At 41.1% G+C, this 18,885-nt stretch overlaps 1 protein-coding gene across 2 annotated transcripts in view; it reads left to right on the forward strand.

Annotated features, from left to right (window-relative positions):
• The window catches only part of myo10 (myosin X), a 303,162-nt gene that overhangs the window by 209,555 nt on the left and 74,722 nt on the right, over window positions 1–18,885 (forward strand). For both annotated transcript variants that reach the window (XM_082960691.1, XM_082960690.1), the window contains 9 exons: window positions 2,573–2,691; window positions 5,650–5,796; window positions 6,863–6,963; window positions 7,223–7,289; window positions 7,770–7,862; window positions 10,107–10,175; window positions 13,674–13,756; window positions 14,035–14,143; window positions 14,574–14,654. In XM_082960691.1, the coding sequence (XP_082816817.1) occupies window positions 2,573–2,691; window positions 5,650–5,796; window positions 6,863–6,963; window positions 7,223–7,289; window positions 7,770–7,862; window positions 10,107–10,175; window positions 13,674–13,756; window positions 14,035–14,143; window positions 14,574–14,654 (869 nt within the window). The remainder of the gene's footprint in view (window positions 1–2,572; window positions 2,692–5,649; window positions 5,797–6,862; window positions 6,964–7,222; window positions 7,290–7,769; window positions 7,863–10,106; window positions 10,176–13,673; window positions 13,757–14,034; window positions 14,144–14,573; window positions 14,655–18,885) is intronic.

Consider the following 18,885-nt stretch of genomic DNA (forward strand, 5'->3'; position numbering starts at 1 on the left):
AGTGGTCACCAACCTTTTCTGAGTCAAGATACTTTCGCAGTCAAATAAGATCTACCACTTAGATTATTTAAAAAAAAAATGATTTAAAAAATATAACATTAACCCAATAAAAACAGTTCTGTAGGAATGAGGTTTGTGCAGTAGGCCTAATACATTATCACAGCATATTGGATATATGCCTGGCCTGACCATATTGTTCTTCTCAGAACATATTATACACTGCTCAAAAAAATAAAGGGAACACTTAAACAACACAATGTAACTCCAAGTCAATCACACTTCTGTGAAATCAAACTGTCCACTTAGGAAGCAACACTGATTGACAATACATTTCACATGCTGTTGTGCAAATGGAATAGACAACAGGTGGAAATTATAGGCAATTAGCAAGACACCCCCAATAAAGGAGTGGTTCTGCAGGTGGGGACCACAGACCACTTCTAAGTTCCTATGCTTCCTGGCTGATGTTTTGGTCACTTTTGAATGCTGCCGGTGCTTTCACTCTAGTGGTAGCATGACACGGAGTCTACAACCCACACAAGTGGCTCAGGTAGTGCAGCTCATCCAGGATGGCACATCAATGCGAGCTGTGGCAAGAAGGTTTGCTGTGTCTGTCAGCGTAGTGTCCAGAGCATGGAGGCGCTACCAGGAGACAGGCCAGTACATCAGGAGACGTGGAGGAGGCCGTAGGAGGGCAACAACCCAGCAGCAGGACCGCTACCTCCGCCTTTGTGCAAGGAGGAGCAGGAGAAGCACTGCCAGAGCCCTGCAAAATGACCTCCAGCAGGCCACAAATGTGCATGTGTCTGCTCAAACGGTCAGAAACAGACTGCATGAGGGTGGTATGAGGGCCCGACGTCCACAGGTGGGGGTTGTGCTTACAGCCCAACACCGTGCAGGACGTTTGGCATTTGCCAGAGAACACCAAGATTGGCAAATTCGCCACTGGCGCCCTGTGCTCTTCACAGATGAAAGCAGGTTCACACTGAGCACATGTGACAGACGTGACAGAGTCTGGAGACGCCGTGGAGAATGTTCTGCTGCCTGCAACATCCTCCAGCATGACCGGTTTGGCAGTGGGTCAGTCATGGTGTGGGGTGGCATTTCTTTGGGGGGCCGCACAGCCCTCCATGTGCTCGCCAGAGGTAGCCTGACTGCCATTAGGTACCGAGATGAGATCCTCAGATCCCTTGTGAGACCATATGCTGGTGCGGTTGGCCCTGGGTTCCTCCTAATGCAAGACAATGCTAGACCTCATGTGGCTGGAGTGTGTCAGCAGTTCCTGCAAGAGGAAGGCATTGATGCTATGGACTGGCCCGCCCATTCCCCAGACCTGAATCCAATTGAGCACATCTGGGACATCATGTCTCGCTCCATCCACCAACGCCACGTTGCACCACAGACTGTCCAGGAGTTGGCGGATGCTTTAGTCCAGATCTGGGAGGAGATCCCTCAGGAGACCATCCGCCACCTCATCAGGAGCATGCCCAGGCGTTGTAGGGAGGTCATACAGGCACTTGTAGGCCACACACACTACTGAGCCTCATTTTGACTTGTTTAAAGGACATTACATCAAAGTTGGATCAGCCTGTAGTGTGGTTTTCCACTTTAATTTTGAGTGTGACTCCAAATCCAGACCTCCATGGGTTGATAAATTGGATTTCCATTGATTATTTTTGTGTGATTTTGTTGTCAGCACATTCAACTATGTAAAGAAAAAAGTATTTAATAAGATTATTTCTTTCATTCAGCTCTAGAATGTGTTGTTTAAGTGTTCCCTTTATTTTTTTGAGCAGTATATTTCAAAACTCGAGCTTTGATTAAAAAAAAATCAGTTGGTGTAGCATTTGCGTGGCACAACTGAGCATAAGTTGAAATAATTAGCTTTTTTATTTTACTGGACTGATGGTACCTGAATATGATGGTCATGGTGCTTTCAAGACAACTTGGAACTCAGAAAAGACACAAGGTCAAATCATGATGTCAGTGATCTTCAGGAAGGAAAGTCAGAGCTCTAGAAAGATGCCTGAGTTTCCGGACTTGGAATTCCGAGTTAGATGACCGTTCAAAACGATTTTTCCCAGTCAGATCTAGTTTTTTTCAGAGTTCCCAGTTGTTTTGAACATGGCGTTAGTCTCAGTGGGAGGGAGGGAGGGAGGGAGGGAGGGGGAGGGAGGGAGGGAGGGCAGCAGAGGGTCCGCCCTCTGGTTCAAAATGGGAACACTTTGATTACCCGGTGAGCACGGTTTTGGAATCAAGTGAACTTAACGCCATCAACGCAACACACACAAACAAAAAAAGGAGTGCAAGCCTTGATCATTGGCTTTTCTACAGAAATGTTTGGGGTTCGACTAGGAATGCCTTGAAGATCAACCAGGTTGGTGACCACTGATCTAGAGGGGCATAGACTGACATCAAATCAAATTTTATTGGTCACATACACATGGTTAGCAGATGTTATTGCGAGTGTAGCGAAATGCTTGATGACAGCACAGCAAAGGATATCTATTGTACAGTACTTATTACACCCCCACATCCCTTTTCCAAAATACCACTGTCTGTGTGTCTGTAGCACTGGGCAGGACAGCGGACCTCCTGGGCCTGAACTCAGAACATCTGGCCGAGGTGCTGACCCACAAGTCCTTGATCCTACGGGGTGAGGAGATCTGCACGCCGCTCACCGTAGAACAGGTAACCTAACCATGATGACAGAGGGCACCAGTTGACCCCATTGTTTAACCTCTCTAGGGTAGGTGGCACCAAATCGTCCCACCTACGTAACAGCCAGTGTAATCCCGTGGCGCGTTATTCAAAAACCTAAAAAATGCTAAAACTTCAATTTTTCAAACATATGACTATTTTACACCATTTTAAAGACAAGACTCTCGTTAATCTAACCACACTGTCCGATTTCAAAAAGGCTTTACAACGAAAGCAAAACATTAGATTATGTCAGCAGAGTACCCAGCCAGAAATAATCAGACACCCATTTTTCAAGCTAGCATATAATGTCACATAAACCCAAACCACAGCTAAATGCAGCACTAACCTTTGATGATCTTCATCAGATGACAACCCTAGGACATTATGTTATACAATACATGCATGTTTTGTTCAATCAAGTTCATATTTATATCAAAAACCAGCTTTTTACATTAGCATGTGACTAGCATTCCCACCGAACACTGCCGGTGAATTTACTAAATTACTCACGATAAACGTTCACAAAAAGCATAACAATTATTTTAAGAATTATAGATACAGAACTCCTCTATGCACTCGATATGTCCGATTTTAAAATAGCTTTTCGGTGAAAGCACATTTTGCAATATTCTCAGTAGATAGCCCGGCATCACAGGGCTAGCTATTTAGACACCCAGCAAGTTTAGCACTCACCAAAGTCAGATTTACTATAAGAAAAATGTTATTACCTTTGCTGTCTTCGTCAGAATGCACTCCCAGGACTTCTACTTCAATAACAAATGTTGGTTTGGTTCAAAATAATCCATAGTTATAGCCAAACAGCGGCGTTTTGTTCGTGCGTTCAAGACACTATCCGAAAGGGTAAATAAGGGTGACGAGCATGGCGCAATTCGTGCCAAAAAAATTCTAAATATTCCATTACCGTACTTCGAAGCATGTCAACCGCTGTTTAAAATCAATTTTTATGCCATTTTTCTCATAAAAAAGCGATAATATTCCGACCGGGAATCTGCGTTTAGGTAAACAGACGAAAGAAAATAAAGCATGGGGTCGACTCGGGCACGCGCCTAAGCCCATAGTACTCTGATCGGCCACTTGTCAAAAGCGATAATGTGTTTCAGCCAGAGGCTGCCTCGATATCGTTCAGCTTTTTCCCGGGCTCTGAGAGCCTATGGGAGCCGTAGGAAGTGTCACGTTAGAGCAAAGATCCTCAGTCTTCAATAAAAAGAGCCAAGATGAAACACAACTTGTCAGACAGGCCACTTCCTGCATGGAATCTTCTCAGGTTTTGGCCTGCCATTTGAGTTCTGTTATACTCACAGACACCATTCAAACAGTTTTAGAAACTTTAGGGTGTTTTCTATCCAAAGCCAATAATTATATGCATATTCTAGTTACTGGGCAGGAGTAGTAACCAGATTAAATCGGGTACGTTTTTTATCCGGCCGTGTCAATACTGCCCCCTAGCCCTAACAGGTTAACATCAGGTAGTGGCTTCACTCATTTGCGACACTAATCCCTCGACACATTCTGCCCTAATGTCAACACCTGACATTAGGGCAGAAAAGATAGGCCAGGGGCATGAGTTATGCCATAGGGAAACATTTAGGGCTGGTGTTTCATAGTCAATGGCGCCTGCCTAACTGTAAGGCTAGCCACCAACTTTGTGAAAAAATACGTTTCAAAGTCAATGGTGGCTTATCTCTACCTCGTTTACATAGGTCCTGCTAGACAAAACAAAGCATTCATTGTCTCTTACAGTTATGTGTGACCGCCGTTGTTGTTGTCAGCTTTTGAAGGCTGGGTGTGTATTGGCCACTGACCCTGAACCATTTACCCTTGCATGACCTGGGTTGTGTTGACTAGGCACTAAACTTAAAAAAATGTAAAACATTTGCAAAAGAAAACATAACATACAGTTTAGTCCCTCACTGTTTCACCTCGCTGTCTTGCATTTGGTGCCTAATGAACCCCACCCCTATCATGTGTCTGATTTAATCTCTAAAGCTAGGAGTGTAGCTGACCAGGCTAATCACATTTGACGCTGATTCAGCAGATATGGTCAGCAGATAAACAGGAGACACAACTAGTGCCAGACTGGATTATCACAAATTACATTGCCACAAGCAGCACCGCAGATATTGAGATGAGCGAGATGCAAGACTTGGCGCTCACACAGTCACACACACAGTATCTGTGCATTTGCACGGGTTCGCTGTTGGGTGCCCTGGCCTGTGCACATGCCAGGGCATGTGCATGTGACTGTGTATGTGCTGTGTATGTGACTGTGTGAGAGCGAAGTCTTGTATCTCTCTCATCTCAATATTTGCAGTGCTGCTTGTGGCAGTGTCATTTCGTTGAGTTTACCTTTATGGTCAGGCGAGCGATGGTCTACTTGTGATAATCCAGTCTGGCTCAAGTAGTGTCTTCTGTTCATCTGCTGACCATGTCTGCTGAATCAGCGTCAAAGCCTCACGCTTCAACGCTCTTAGCGGAAATACTGTTTATTTTCTGCATCTACGTCATATTGCTGAGTCTATCTTTAATAACTTGGCTTATGTAGGAGATCATATGTTAACTATTTAAGGTAGCTTTTATACATCATTTATGCCTCTGAGGGTGCTCTGTCTAAATGGACAGAAAATGTTTCCAGAAATTACTACATTGGACAGAAAGGAGCACACCTCCCTATCCGAAGTGCAGGTATTTTGCAATCAGAAAAAGCAGAAGCAGTTTGTGGAAGTCACCTTTAAAAGCATATTGCAAAGCACAAGTTGCTTATCTGCGTGTGTTTGAATCCCAGTCACGGTATGAAATAATTAATGGTTACACCAAGGGATAGTCAATTTAAAGGTCATACAGAATAATTTATATTCCTATTTTACTTGAACGAGAACAGGGCAGCTTCCTTTTTGTAAAACTGTGATGTAATTTCCTTTTTCCCAGGCGGTGGATTCCAGGGACTCCATGGCGATGGCACTTTATTCCCAGTGTTTCACCTGGATTATCCGGAAACTCAACAACCGAATCCGAGGGAAAGAGGACTTCAAATCCATTGGCATCCTAGACATATTTGGATTTGAGAATTTCGAGGTTGGTTGGAAAAAACAGTTTTGGTGGTTCAAGGTATAATGTCTGCATCACTTGCCTTTTTGATACATTTTCTAAATGATCATGTCTTATATTTAGTTTTTTTTATTGTGAGCAACATATGTCTTAGTCAGGAAACTCACTGATCACAAGCAATGATGTACGTTCATCTTAATGTTGATTTCTCATATTGGCTGTCACCATCAGTAATGAATAAAAATGGCCTCCAGCAAATCCAGCCAAACTAGTTCAAATCAACTATCAGTCATCCATGAGACAGTTCACCCTCAAGGGCAACAGCTCTTTATCATGACCTAGATAACTCTCAAACTTAAGTAGTAGATTTGCACATGCATTATGATATCTATGATCTCAGTGTTCCCTATAGGAGGCCCTGCATTTACAAAACATCCTAGAGGAGGAGGGCTGACATAAATTCAGTTTTGCCTTTTAATACATAATGCATGATAGGGGGGACTGATCCTAGATCAGCACTCCTACTCTGAGTTGCTTTGTGAATACAGGCGCAGATTTACAAACGTTCTGGCTGTTTTAACAGAGGGAATTAATTAGAGATGGTAGAAGAAAACTGCAGGTAGCCTAGTGGTTAGAGTGTTGGGCCAGTAACTGAAAGGTTGCTAGTCCAAACCCCTGAGCTGATAATGTGAAAATCTATCGATTTGCCCTTGAGCAAGCGACTTAACCCTAATTGCTCCAGGGTCGCCGTTGATTAAGGCAGACCTGGCCGTGACGCTACTCTCAAGGGGGAGTTGGGGTATAACATAAACAAATGTTGTTACGTGTGAAATAGGACAAATATAAGCATCCACCAAGTTATTATAATAATACTTGTAAGTAAAGTGAAATTGTAGAGTTTCATGTTGTAACTTTCTATTCTTACAACATGAAACCCTGTTGGAAAAATCATCAGGAGCAAACCATTACAAAAAAATCAGTTGGGGGATGTACCCCATGACCCCCCCCCCCCCCCCCCCCACCACCACCACCACCACCAAACAATTGTAAATATTTAGTATGTGAGTCTTACAGGGGTCTATCTCTCTGACAGGTCAACCGCTTTGAGCAGTTCAACATTAACTATGCAAACGAGAAACTTCAGGAATACTTTAACAAGCACATCTTCTCGCTGGAGCAACTTGAATACAACAAGTGGGTAGACCTCAAACATGAACTTTCACAGTAAATTTAGATTGGCTTTTTTATGGTTAACTGTAACATTTTATCATTTTTATAAATATGTATTCTATTTACAGTTCATCAGAATGTATAACATATATGCTAATTTATAAAGCATTTACAAGCATGTGTAAAAATAAGAGCTTATTCATGAAGGTTATTATAAAGTGTTACAGGTTAACTTCAATTTCAATTTGATTGGCTTATCGTTTAGTTTTTCTTGCTCCATCAGGGAAGGGCTTGTATGGGAGGACATCAACTGGATGGACAACGGGGAATGTTTGGATCTGATTGAGAAGGTATGTCTTTGTCATTCCCACTTGAATGGGATTTTTCTCATGTTGACACTGCTAGAATTTACACTTGTGAAGCAGGTTTAATATTATGGTGACAAGGCGCAATGCCTGCCACAAGGTTGGGCACAGGAGCATTGTAAAATGTAAATAATTTGAACTTTGACTGTAGCAGCCTGATGTACGCCGCTTGTAAGCGCAACTGCAACCCTTTGGAACTGTAGTCCCCTTCAATTGGGAACCAATGGCTAGCTCAGTGCAATGCCATTCTTGCCTATATAATGTGAAATCCCTTTGACCTGGCGACAAGGTTATCCAGACAAATGCTGAGTGGTCTTGATCTACCAGAAATAATAATTTCTATATATAAAAATACACTTATTTCTATAGATAGAAATATGTTGTAAATCCATTGATTAAAGTTGTCATGAAAAAAATATACTGTTTCGGACTGGTTATGATAACATCTGTCTATTTTCTTCACAGAAACTGGGTCTCCTTGCACTGATGAACGAGGAGAGTCATTTTCCCAAAGCCACCGACGGCACTCTACTGGAGAAACTCCACAGCCAGCACTCGGTGAGTCAAGTCCTATTGTTATGACATCACCAGTCGATAGCTTTAGTGGGCCTGTTGAAATACTTGAGAGAGGCATTCTTATACCCACACGTCGGTCTGTCCGTCCATCCATCCATCCATCCATCCATCTATCCATCCTTATATCCTCCGTTCTTTCCATCCGTAAGGTGATCACTGATCTGATCAAGTTGGATTGGTGGAAACAATCCCTGATCTATGATTACCTGAAGAAAGGGAGGAAGGATTCATCTCTAAAGTATTCAAACTGCTTTGTATATATATTGAAGACCCCCATGTCGCTTTTCCTCACTGATTTGAAAGGATTGTAGGTGAAAGCAATGTTGCAGAAGCTACTGTAACCCTAGATGGAGTTTTCCAACACTGCAAAATCATATGACATACTTTAAGAGAGGGTGGCTACTTTTTTATGTAAAGCCAAACACTGGATATGTTAGCTAATTTTGGGGCTAGCTGCCTCCTCTACATTCATAGCATTAGCACCCAGTGCTATTACAGCTTGGTTTGATTTAAGCTCTGATCCCACCAGTGGATGTAAAGAAACACTGAGTAGAATTTTGATTTGGAATAAATATGAGCACAGCTCGTAAATATCCCTATAAATATTTGCGCTGCAAAATGTATAGGAGATTTATTAAATTGATTTATTGGTTGGATTATGAAAGAGTTACAGGGTATATTGGATATAATCAGGGTTGGGTAGGTTACTTTCTAAACGTAATCTGTTACAGTTACTAGTTACCTGTTCAAAACTTTTATCAGTAATGTAACTTTAGGATAAATAAATGTTAACGTTTACATAGCTGGCCATATATATGTTAAATTGTACTTTATGGGTTGGTTATGTAGGCTTCTTCTAACCCATTGCTTTCTACTACATATAATAATACCATTAAATTATATCTTTACATTAACGTCCAAAGTCTATCAGAATTCCAGTCATTCCAATAAATGTTATACCCCTTGATCTTCGAGAATAGGACTTGGAAATATGGAAGTATAGATTAGCTTAATTGTTTTACCTGAGCATAACCCCAAAACTAAGAACTTATTAGCCAGCCCTACTCTGTTGTTTATGATTTTGTTGTCATGGAGGACTGATTGGGCTCATTGAGTTGAAAAATAAATGCTGCGCTCATGGGAATGCTTTAAGCGCTACTGAAAAGTGCTATTTACATGTGAAAAATGTATGCCATATGCTGCATTTGCTGTTGGCCTATTGTTTACTTTTTTGTTGGTGACACTTTCATATCTTGATAATATGCAGCTGTTTAAAGGGCAAATCCACAGATGAAACAATAACAAAATCGCCGCCCTGCCTCTGTTTTGGTAAAAACAGAGCTATGGATGCAAGGACCAACCATCCATGATATCAACATTATTGTTTTCACAATGTTATGAGGCTATACAGTGTTTGTTTACGTTTACAATGTTTACAAACATTGTGGAAAACTAGCTTATATTTTGGGTTCTCATGGAGTGTGACAGTTGAACTAAGGTCATGAGGCATATATAAATTATATTCTTCAAGATTCAATGTAAATATATATAATTTATAAGTCAAAAAATGGATGTAGCAACTCCAGATTGCCCCTTTAAGTCTATCTAAGTCTATTGTTGTGACTTAGATGAAGATCAGATCAAATTGTATGACCAATTTATGCAGAAATCCAGGTAATTCCAAAGGGTTCACATACTTTTTCTTGCCACTGTACCTTGGACGGTAGCCTACAAAAGGCCTATTCCTGAGCTTTTCCCGCGATCAGTCAAACACATTTGGTGTGTCATCATAGTGGTCTCTGACTTGTGGTCAGACTCGCTCAGGTGGAACAAACTTAAATCTGCGCCTTTTTCAATGCCGATTTGAATGTCATTGAGAACAGAGAAAAAAGTGAAAGATTTTTTTTCGCAAACATCCTTTATGAATTAAAAGTAATCTTCGAAGTAATCATCTAGTTTTTCAAAAGTATCTGTAATCTGATAACAATATTTTTGCTTGTAACGTAACAGATTACATTTACCGTGTTTTTGTAATCCCTTACATGTAACAGAAAAATAGGTGAATTCAATCAATTCTTGTCTGTTTCATTGATCCTTCTTTGTGAGAGATGTTATCCACACAATTGTCATATTCTAAATAATGTTGGCTCAGTTGCATTTTGTGGCTAATAGCATTATGTGGTGAATAGTCGATAATGCTAACGCAAATCTTTTCTCATGTTACAGAAAAACCAATTTTATGTGAAACCACGCGTTGCTGTGCACAACTTTGGCGTGAGACACTATGCAGGCGAGGTAAGAGTTGTCCCTGTCTGTAACACTTTAGTTAAAACCGCAGGTATAATGCAATATGATGCCTGTACAATGCAATTTAAAACTTGTCAGGAGCTTATTATCATCTCATAAGGATCCTCGCTAAATACAGTGCATTTTGAGTTTAAATTCAGACACATAGAGAAACATAACATCTTATTAGCCCCAGGATAGAACATTATTTAGGCTCCTACAGGCTAATACCATGTTATATAGCATCGTACCTTTAGGTTTAAAGTGTTACCATGATGACACAGGAGCACGTAAGACACAACAGGACAGCTTTTGCAAAGCAGACAGCAGCTCTGGCAAGCAACACGTACTGTACTTTGTAGACAAATGTGTGTGCTATTGAATGTTGCATTCGTCTCACTAATATTTGCTGCCCTCTGGTGGTGTATTTGTATTTTTTAAGGATCCCCATTAGCTGCTGACAGGCAGAAGGTACTCTTCCTGGGTTCCAGCTAGGGTTGCACATTTTGGGGAATATTCAGAGGTGGGAATTTCCATGGGAATTAACGGGAATATATGGGAATTAACGGGAATATATGCTAATTAATTTTAATACCATTTAAATGTAGATGTTTTTTGCATTGGACATATTTAGCATATCATATGGAGACAGAAACATAAACCTTTTACCTTATCATAAGTAGACATAATTGCAATGATTAAATCCTTCCTATAGAAATTTTAAAAAACAATTTAGTTACGAATTTAACTTTAATTAAATGAGTTGACTCTTCACATGGGATGATTTCACTGAACAACAAAAGAAAGGGAATATTGAATGATCCCCATTGATCCATCGCATCTCCCAAAAACATTTTCAACATACTTCTGTAAAATGAGTCTCGAAACTACAGCTTTGGTTGTCTTCCTCTCAGGCTTCCATGTCTTCTCCCTGGGCCTCCTCAATGTCCACCTCTTGAACATCAGACTCTGAGGCCTCATCTTCACTGTCACTTTCCAACCTTGTTGAGGATGGCTCGTTGTCAGGCTCAAAAAGCCTCAAATTTGCCCAGATGGCCACCAATTTTTCAACCCTTGTATTCGTCAGCCTGTTGTGTGCTTTGGTGTGTGTGTTTCCAAACAAGGACCAGTTGCGCTCTGAGGCAGCTGATGTTGGTGGGATTTGAAGGATGATGGAGGCAACAGGGGAAAGAGCCTTAGATCCACAAAGTCCCTTCCACCAGGTGGCTGATGAGATATTTTGGCACGACTGCCATATTGCATCTCCATCCCAAAGCCCTTTCTTGGAAGTGTACTTCGCCAGACTGCCAAGAACCTTGCCCTCATCCAGGCCAAAGTGGTGGGACACGGTATTGATGACACCATAGGCCTTGTTGATCTCTGCACCAGACAGGATGCTCTAGCCAGCATACTTGGGGTCCAACATGTACGCTGCGGTGTTTATGGGCTTCAGGCAGAAGACTTCATGCTTTTTGATGTATTTCAGAACTGCAGTTTCCTCTGCTTGGAGCAACAGTGAAGTGGGCAGGGCAGTACAGATTTCTTCTCTTACATCTGCAAGCAGAGTCTGGACATCGGACAGGATGGCATTGTCTCCCTCAATCTGTGCAATGGCTACTGCTATAGGTTTCAGGAGTTTCAGGCTGCTTACCACTCTCTCCCAAAATACATATTCCAGGAGGATCCTCTTGATGGGGCTGTCCATATCGGCAGACTGTGATATGGCCATTTCTTGGAGAGACTCTTTCCCCTCCAGAAAACTGTCAGACATGATGACAACACCACCCCAACAGGTGTTGCTGGGCAGCTTCAATGTGGTGCTCTTATTCTTCTCACTTTGCTTGGGCAGGTAGATTGCTGCTATATCTTGATGACCCTTCACATACCTAACCATTTCCTTGGCTCTCTTGTAGAGTGTATCCATTGTTTTCAGTGCCATGATGTCCTTGAGGAGCAGATTCAATGCATGAGCAGCACAGCCAATGGGTGTGATGTCAGGGTAGGACTCCTCCACTTTAGACCAAGCAGCCTTCATGTTCACAGCATTGTCTGTCACCAGTGCAAATACCTTCTGTGGTCCAAGGTCATTGATGACTGCCTTCAGCTCATCTGCAATATAGAGACCGGTGTGTCTGTTGTCCCTTGTGTCTGTGCTCTTGTAGAATCCTGGCTGAGTGGTGGAGATGATGTAGTTAATTATTCCTTGCCCACAAACATCTGACCACCCATCAGAGATGATTGCAATACAGTCTGCTTTTTCTACGATTTGCTTGACCTTCACTTGAACTCTGTTGAACTCTGCATTCAGCAAATGAATAGATAACGCATGTCTGGCTGGAGGGGTGTATGCTGGGCGAAGAACATTCAGAAATCTCTTCCAATACACATTGCCTGTGAGCATCAGAGATGAACCAGTTGTATACACAGCTTGAGCAAGACATTCATCAGCATCTCTGACTATGTTCCTCCATTGAGTCAAAAAAACTTCTGATTCCAGGAGGACCATGAGCTGTTGCTATCGATAAGGTGTCTGGTTCATCATTTTCACCTCGAATAGAAGTAGAGGGACTTTTGTCAGATGTTGATTGTTGTGAGCGCTGAGGGAACTTTATGCACTTGGTCAGATGATTCTACATCTTTGTTGCATTTTTCACATATGATTTGGCACAGTATTTGCAAATGTCCACAGCTTTTCCTTCTACATTAGCTGCAGTGAAATGTCTCCACACATCAGATAGTGCCCGTGGCATTTTACTGCAAAGATCAGATTTGTAATTTTTTTTAACCCCAAATACAATTCCATGTACAGATAAATAGTTAAGCAGTTAGATTAAACAACTCCTTTGTAAGATAAATGTTTTAAAATGAAACATGTATGGAAATAGGTGAATTAACACTCAGTTAGCAGGCTCAGGCAAGCTAAAACCCACATGGTAGCAAAAACTAACTAGCAGAAATTGTTAACAAGTTAGAAATGATTTAAACACACTTTGCTGTAGGCTACTATTTCCCATGGAATGTTTCTGACCCTTTGCAACCCTAGGTCCAGCAACATTAAGTCAGTTATGTACAATTTAAAATATGACATTACATATTTAATAACACTTATCACAACAAATAAGTGTGTGTAGAGTGCGTGTCTTTCTTTGAGCAAGTAAAGGGGGCTTTTCTGTTCTTGGGTAGCGGACTGACTTTTGCTTCCCTCCACACACTTTCTTGCAGGTTTAGATTGAAGATATGGCAAAGTGGCAATATCGTCCTCTATTATCCTCAGTAATTTTCCATCCAAGTTGTCAAACCCAGGTGGCTTGTCGTTGTTGATAGTCAACAATAATTTTTTCACCTCTTCCACACTCACTTTTCGGAAATCAAAATTGGATTGCATTTTTCATAATTTGGTCATTTATACTTGGATGTGTAGTGTCGGCATTTGTTGCTTGCATGTCATGGCTAAGTTTGCTAATCTTGCCGATGAACAAAATCATTAAAGTAGTTGGTGTGCTCTAGGTGGTGTATGACGTGAGGGGCATTCTGGAGAAGAATCGAGACACTTTCAGGGATGACATCCTCAACCTGCTTAGAGAGAGCAGGTAAGTGGCAATTCTATAATGTTCAATCTCGAATTGCGCCCTATTCCCTATGCAGTGCAGATATTTTGACCATAGCCTAAAAGTAGTACCCTATATATGAAATAGGGTGCTATTTGAGATGCAACCATCTGTAGGTGAACAATTCATACATTCTGCACTACTGTTTTGAATTAATTGAATGGGGTTTTTATTTTTCATTGAGGGTCATGCAGAGCTGGGTAAAGTTGGATATTCAAACGTGCACTTAGTAACACTTATTCTGTGTGTGTGTTTGTCAGGTTGGACTTTGTGTACGACCTCTTTGAGCACGTCTCGAGCCGTAACAAGCAGGACACCCTCAAATGCAGCTCCAAGCACAGGAGACCCACTGTCAGTTCCCAGTTTAAGGTCAGTGACGATAATTGTCTTACATAAGATAGTGCAACTTTTATCTGCACTAACCAGTCAAGGGACTGTATACAGTACCAGTCAAAAGTTTGGACACACCTACTCATTCAAGGGTTTTTCTTTATATTTACTATTTTCTACATTGTGGAATAATAGTAAAGACATCAAAACTATGAAATAACACATATGGAATCATGTAATAACCAAAAAAGTGGGATCTTTTATTTCAGCGCATGAAAAATGGGACCAACACTTTGCGTTTATATTTTTGTTCTGTACATAATGCAGTGACCATTTAATTGACCCTTGACGCTTGTTTGTATTTGCCTTTATATCATGAACATGGAAAGTGCATAATAATCAGCATCCCTAACAATACTGAAGTTTAACAGTGTCAGAGTTAGCTAACAATTCATCTTTTTTTACCCAGAATTCCTTGCACTCACTGATGGCCAACCTCAGTACTTCGAACCCATTCTTTGTGCGATGCATCAAGCCAAACAATCACAAGGTAAGCTCCTACATATACAAACTTTACATTATACTCTTCTTCCTTGAAGACAATCTTTTTAAAATAGGGCAAGGCCATCAATGAATAAAGGAAAAATTCATATATTTTTTTAAAGTGTGGGAATCCAATCATTGACTGCATATAAAAAGGCAACACTCCTCTTCCCAGACCACACACACACTAACACACTATAGCATTAAATGGGAGTTCGGCCCTTTGCAACCCTATGACCTCTAGAGAATTTGCAAGGCTTGGTTAATGTGCATACATGAAATACAGCCTTAGCCCAGAATGAGGAGTCAAACTGAGTCAGTGGCTCCTGTCAAAGATTAAAACATGTTCAGCATGATACGGAAGGAAAGGAGGAAAGGAAAGAAAGAGGTGGTGGAAACAAATGGTTCAGCTGGTCTACATTTTCTCTCTAACCCTTTATAGATCTATAAGGGTTAAGCAATATGTAGTCCCACCAATACACTGCAAATACTTACCCAGACATTACATATCTGCAAACATCAAAGGGTTAGGGCCAAGGACAAGGGGTACATTTGGACCGATTAGTTGTCAATTAGTAAACTGATCAATGAAGTCCTTATTGGTTCTTTCATTAGTCCTCATACATTCATTGATACATTGTGTTGCTGGGGGGAGCAATTGACTGTGGCCCATTGTTTCAATGACAACTACATTTTCTATTTGTGACTGATTGTGAATTAACCAATGAACGAACAAACAAACGATGTAGTATATTGTATCGCTATAGTATACACTATTGTTATTATACGATATACAGTACCAGTCAAAAGTTTGGACACACCTACTCATTCAAAGGTTTTTCTTAATTTTTACTGTTTTCTACATTGTAGAATGATAGTGAAGACATCATAAGTATGAAATAACACATATGGAATCATGTATTAGCCAAAAAAGTGTTAAACAAATATTTAATATTTTAGATTCTTCAAAGTAGCCACCCTTTGCCTTGATGACAGCTTTGCACACTCTTGGCATTCTCTTAACCAGCTTTATGAGGAATGCTTTTCCAATAGTCTTGAAGGAGTTCCCACAATGCTGAACACTTATTGACTGCTTTTCCTTCACTCTACGGTCCAACTCATCCCAAACCATCTCAATTGGTTTGAGGTCGGGTGATTTTGGAGGCCAGGTCATCTGATGCAGCACTCCATCACTCTCCTTGGTCAAATAGCCCTTACACAGCCTGGAGGTGTGTTTTGGGTCATTGTCCTTTTGAAAAACAAATGATAGTCCCACTAAGCGCAAACCAGATGGGATGGCGTATCGCTGCAGAATGCTGTGATGAATTCAAGTATGCCTTGAATTCTAAATATATCACCTACAGTGTCACCAGCAAAGCACCCCCACAGCGTCACACCTCCTCCTCCATACTTCACAGTGGGAACCACACATGTGGAGATCATCCGTTCACCTACTCTGCTTCTCACATAGACACGGCAGTTGGAACCCAATCTCAAATTTGGACTCCAACGGTCTAATGTCCATTGCTCGTGTTTCTTGGACCAAGCAAGTCAATTCTTCTTATTGGTGTCCTTTAGTAGTAGTTTCTTTGCAGCAATTCGACCATGAAGGCCTGATTCACGCAGTTTCCTCTGAATAGTTGATGTTGAGATGTGTCTGTTACTTGAACTCTGTGAAGCATTTATTTGGGCAGCAATCTGAGGTGCAGTTAACTCTAATGAACTTATCCTCTGCAGCAGAGGTAACTCTGGGTCTTCCTTTCCTGTGGCGGTGCTCATGAGAGCCAGTTTCATCATAGTGCTTGATGGTTTTTGCGACTGCACTTGAAGAAACTTTCAGTTGTTGAAATGTTCTGGATTCACAGTAATGATGGACTGTCATTTCTCTTTGCTTAATTGAGCTGTTCTTGCCATAAAATGGACTTGGTCTTTTACCAAATAGGGCTATCTTCTGTATACCACCCCTACCTTGTCACAACACAACTGATTGGCTCAAACGCATTAAGAAGGAAAGGAATTCCACAAATTAACTTTTAACAAGGCACACCTGTTAATTAAAATGCATTCCAGGTGACTACCTCATGAAGCTGGTTGAGAGAATGCCAAGAAACCACACACTATTGCAGAAACTTTGATATTACTGGCCCCAATTGATATGGTGAAAACAATGTGTGGGGAGGCAGAGGAACAAAAACTCACATCAATACCTTTGTCAGATAACACTGTGAAACTAGGAATTAATTCTATATTAATTCTCCATAGGAAAACAATGTGGGTGTCATTGTTGTGTGTGTAGGTGGCAGGGAAGTCAGGCACAGGAGAAACCAACTTGGTGTAACTGGAGTAGTTTAATTAAGATAAAACAAACTCCAAAAACCAACGTACATAAATAAAATAACATGGGTAAAATAACCCGTCGCGCACCAATACAAATACATGAGCACATAACAACAAACAATCTCTGACAAGGACATGAGGGGAAACAGAGGGTTAAATACACAACATGTAATGAATGGGATTGGAACCAGGTGTGTAAGAAGACAAGACAAAACCAATGGAAAATGAAAAATGGATCAATGATGGCAAGAAGACCGGTGACGTCGACCGCCGAGCACCACCCGAACAAGGAGGGGCATCGACTTCGGCAGAAGTCGTGACAGTGGGGAGCTCAGCATTCTAAGAGCAAAAAGTATTTTGGGGCTAGCATTTGATGACAACTGAGCTAGCTGCCCAGGCTTACATAATTAGAAAGAGGAGATTCTCATGATTAAAATGTCGTCCGACTTGAAAAAAATCTAAATATACACATTGCGAGATATTTGGCGAAATAGACAGACATGCCAATGTTTCCTCCATAATTAGAAAGAGGAGATTCTCATGATTAAAATGTCGTCCGACGTGAAAAAAATCTAAATATACACATTGCGAGATATTTGGCAAAATAGACAGACATGAGAAGACCGTAGAGTTCCATTATTATTTTTGATGTTTAATTTTAACTATAAAACAACGTGAGCAGGTCTCATTGCCAACAAGACTGAAGCAGGCATTGTGACTTTGAGCAATAAGCTGGGAATAGAATGTTTGGAAGGCGAGTTGGTGCCACCGTGCTCAATAGAACTAATAGGAGCTGGCAGGGTGAAAAATGCACTAAAATAAGTCCTGTTTTTTCGCGATTACTTCAGAAAGACAGCAAGCAGCTGGGACATATGGTCATATAATGAAACTGGGCTCCATGGCAGATGCAATGAACTCGTTTTTATCAGAAAAGAACGTTGTTACGATCTACACGGATTTCAGAGCACTCTCGTCTGAGTGTACCAGAGCGCAGAATAATTACTTTGCAAGCACTCAACACCCATTGAATATGGCCGGTGTCAGTAAACGTTGGGGAAAAAACGTAATTTAATTGTTTCCAGCAGCACATTTACAGTCACCAACGCTCTGGTTAACACAAAAACTGCCTTACCAGCTCTGCTAGGGCTGGTAAAATGGTCAGAGTGGTCTCATTTGCATCTGGAAGTAACTAGCTAACGTTAGCTTGGGTGCTTGACTACCGTTGTAAGGCCAGAACGCTCAAATCAACCCTACTCCTCGTCCCGAACGTCCAGTGTGCGCTCCGAGAGCGAAACAGTCTGAATTTACAAACTGACAATCTTACAATGCTCTGAATTTATGAGCGTCATGTTGTACAGCGCCATATTTTCTGTTCCATCCTAAACTGCACATTAGCCAAATAAACAAATAACCACATTTCGTTAATAAAATAAAGATAAAAAAATACTCTTTAAAAAAAACAGAAATATTGGAACAAAGTTGTCTAATGAAGGGAAACAATTTAGATTCCTCCAATCCTGTAGCCTACTCCCGACAATCACGTTGTACGGCGCCATATTTTCCATTCCATCCTAACGGAAACCCTTAGGGTTTCGTTTTTCGTTTTTCTCTGAATGGAAACATCATAATATTAATCAAATTAATTAAGCCAAATTTCTTAATATCAATCCCATTTACTATGTTATTACCAAATGCTTCTCAAAGATGCCCTCTGGTGGTCAAACTAGCAATAACTTGCAGTAACAGAAGAAAAGCCTGAGAATTAAATGACGGAATGCTGCAGCAGCACGCAGGGTGTGCCACAGTATGACGCAACTTTTAAAGGAGGAACCACTGTATGTAGATATTCCATAAACAATCTGCCGTTTCCAGCTACAATAGTCCTTTACAACATTAATAAT

This window comes from Salmo salar, chromosome 14 (assembly GCF_965601325.2).
Source record: "Salmo salar chromosome 14, fSalSal1, whole genome shotgun sequence".
Lineage (NCBI taxonomy): Eukaryota > Metazoa > Chordata > Actinopteri > Salmoniformes > Salmonidae > Salmo > Salmo salar.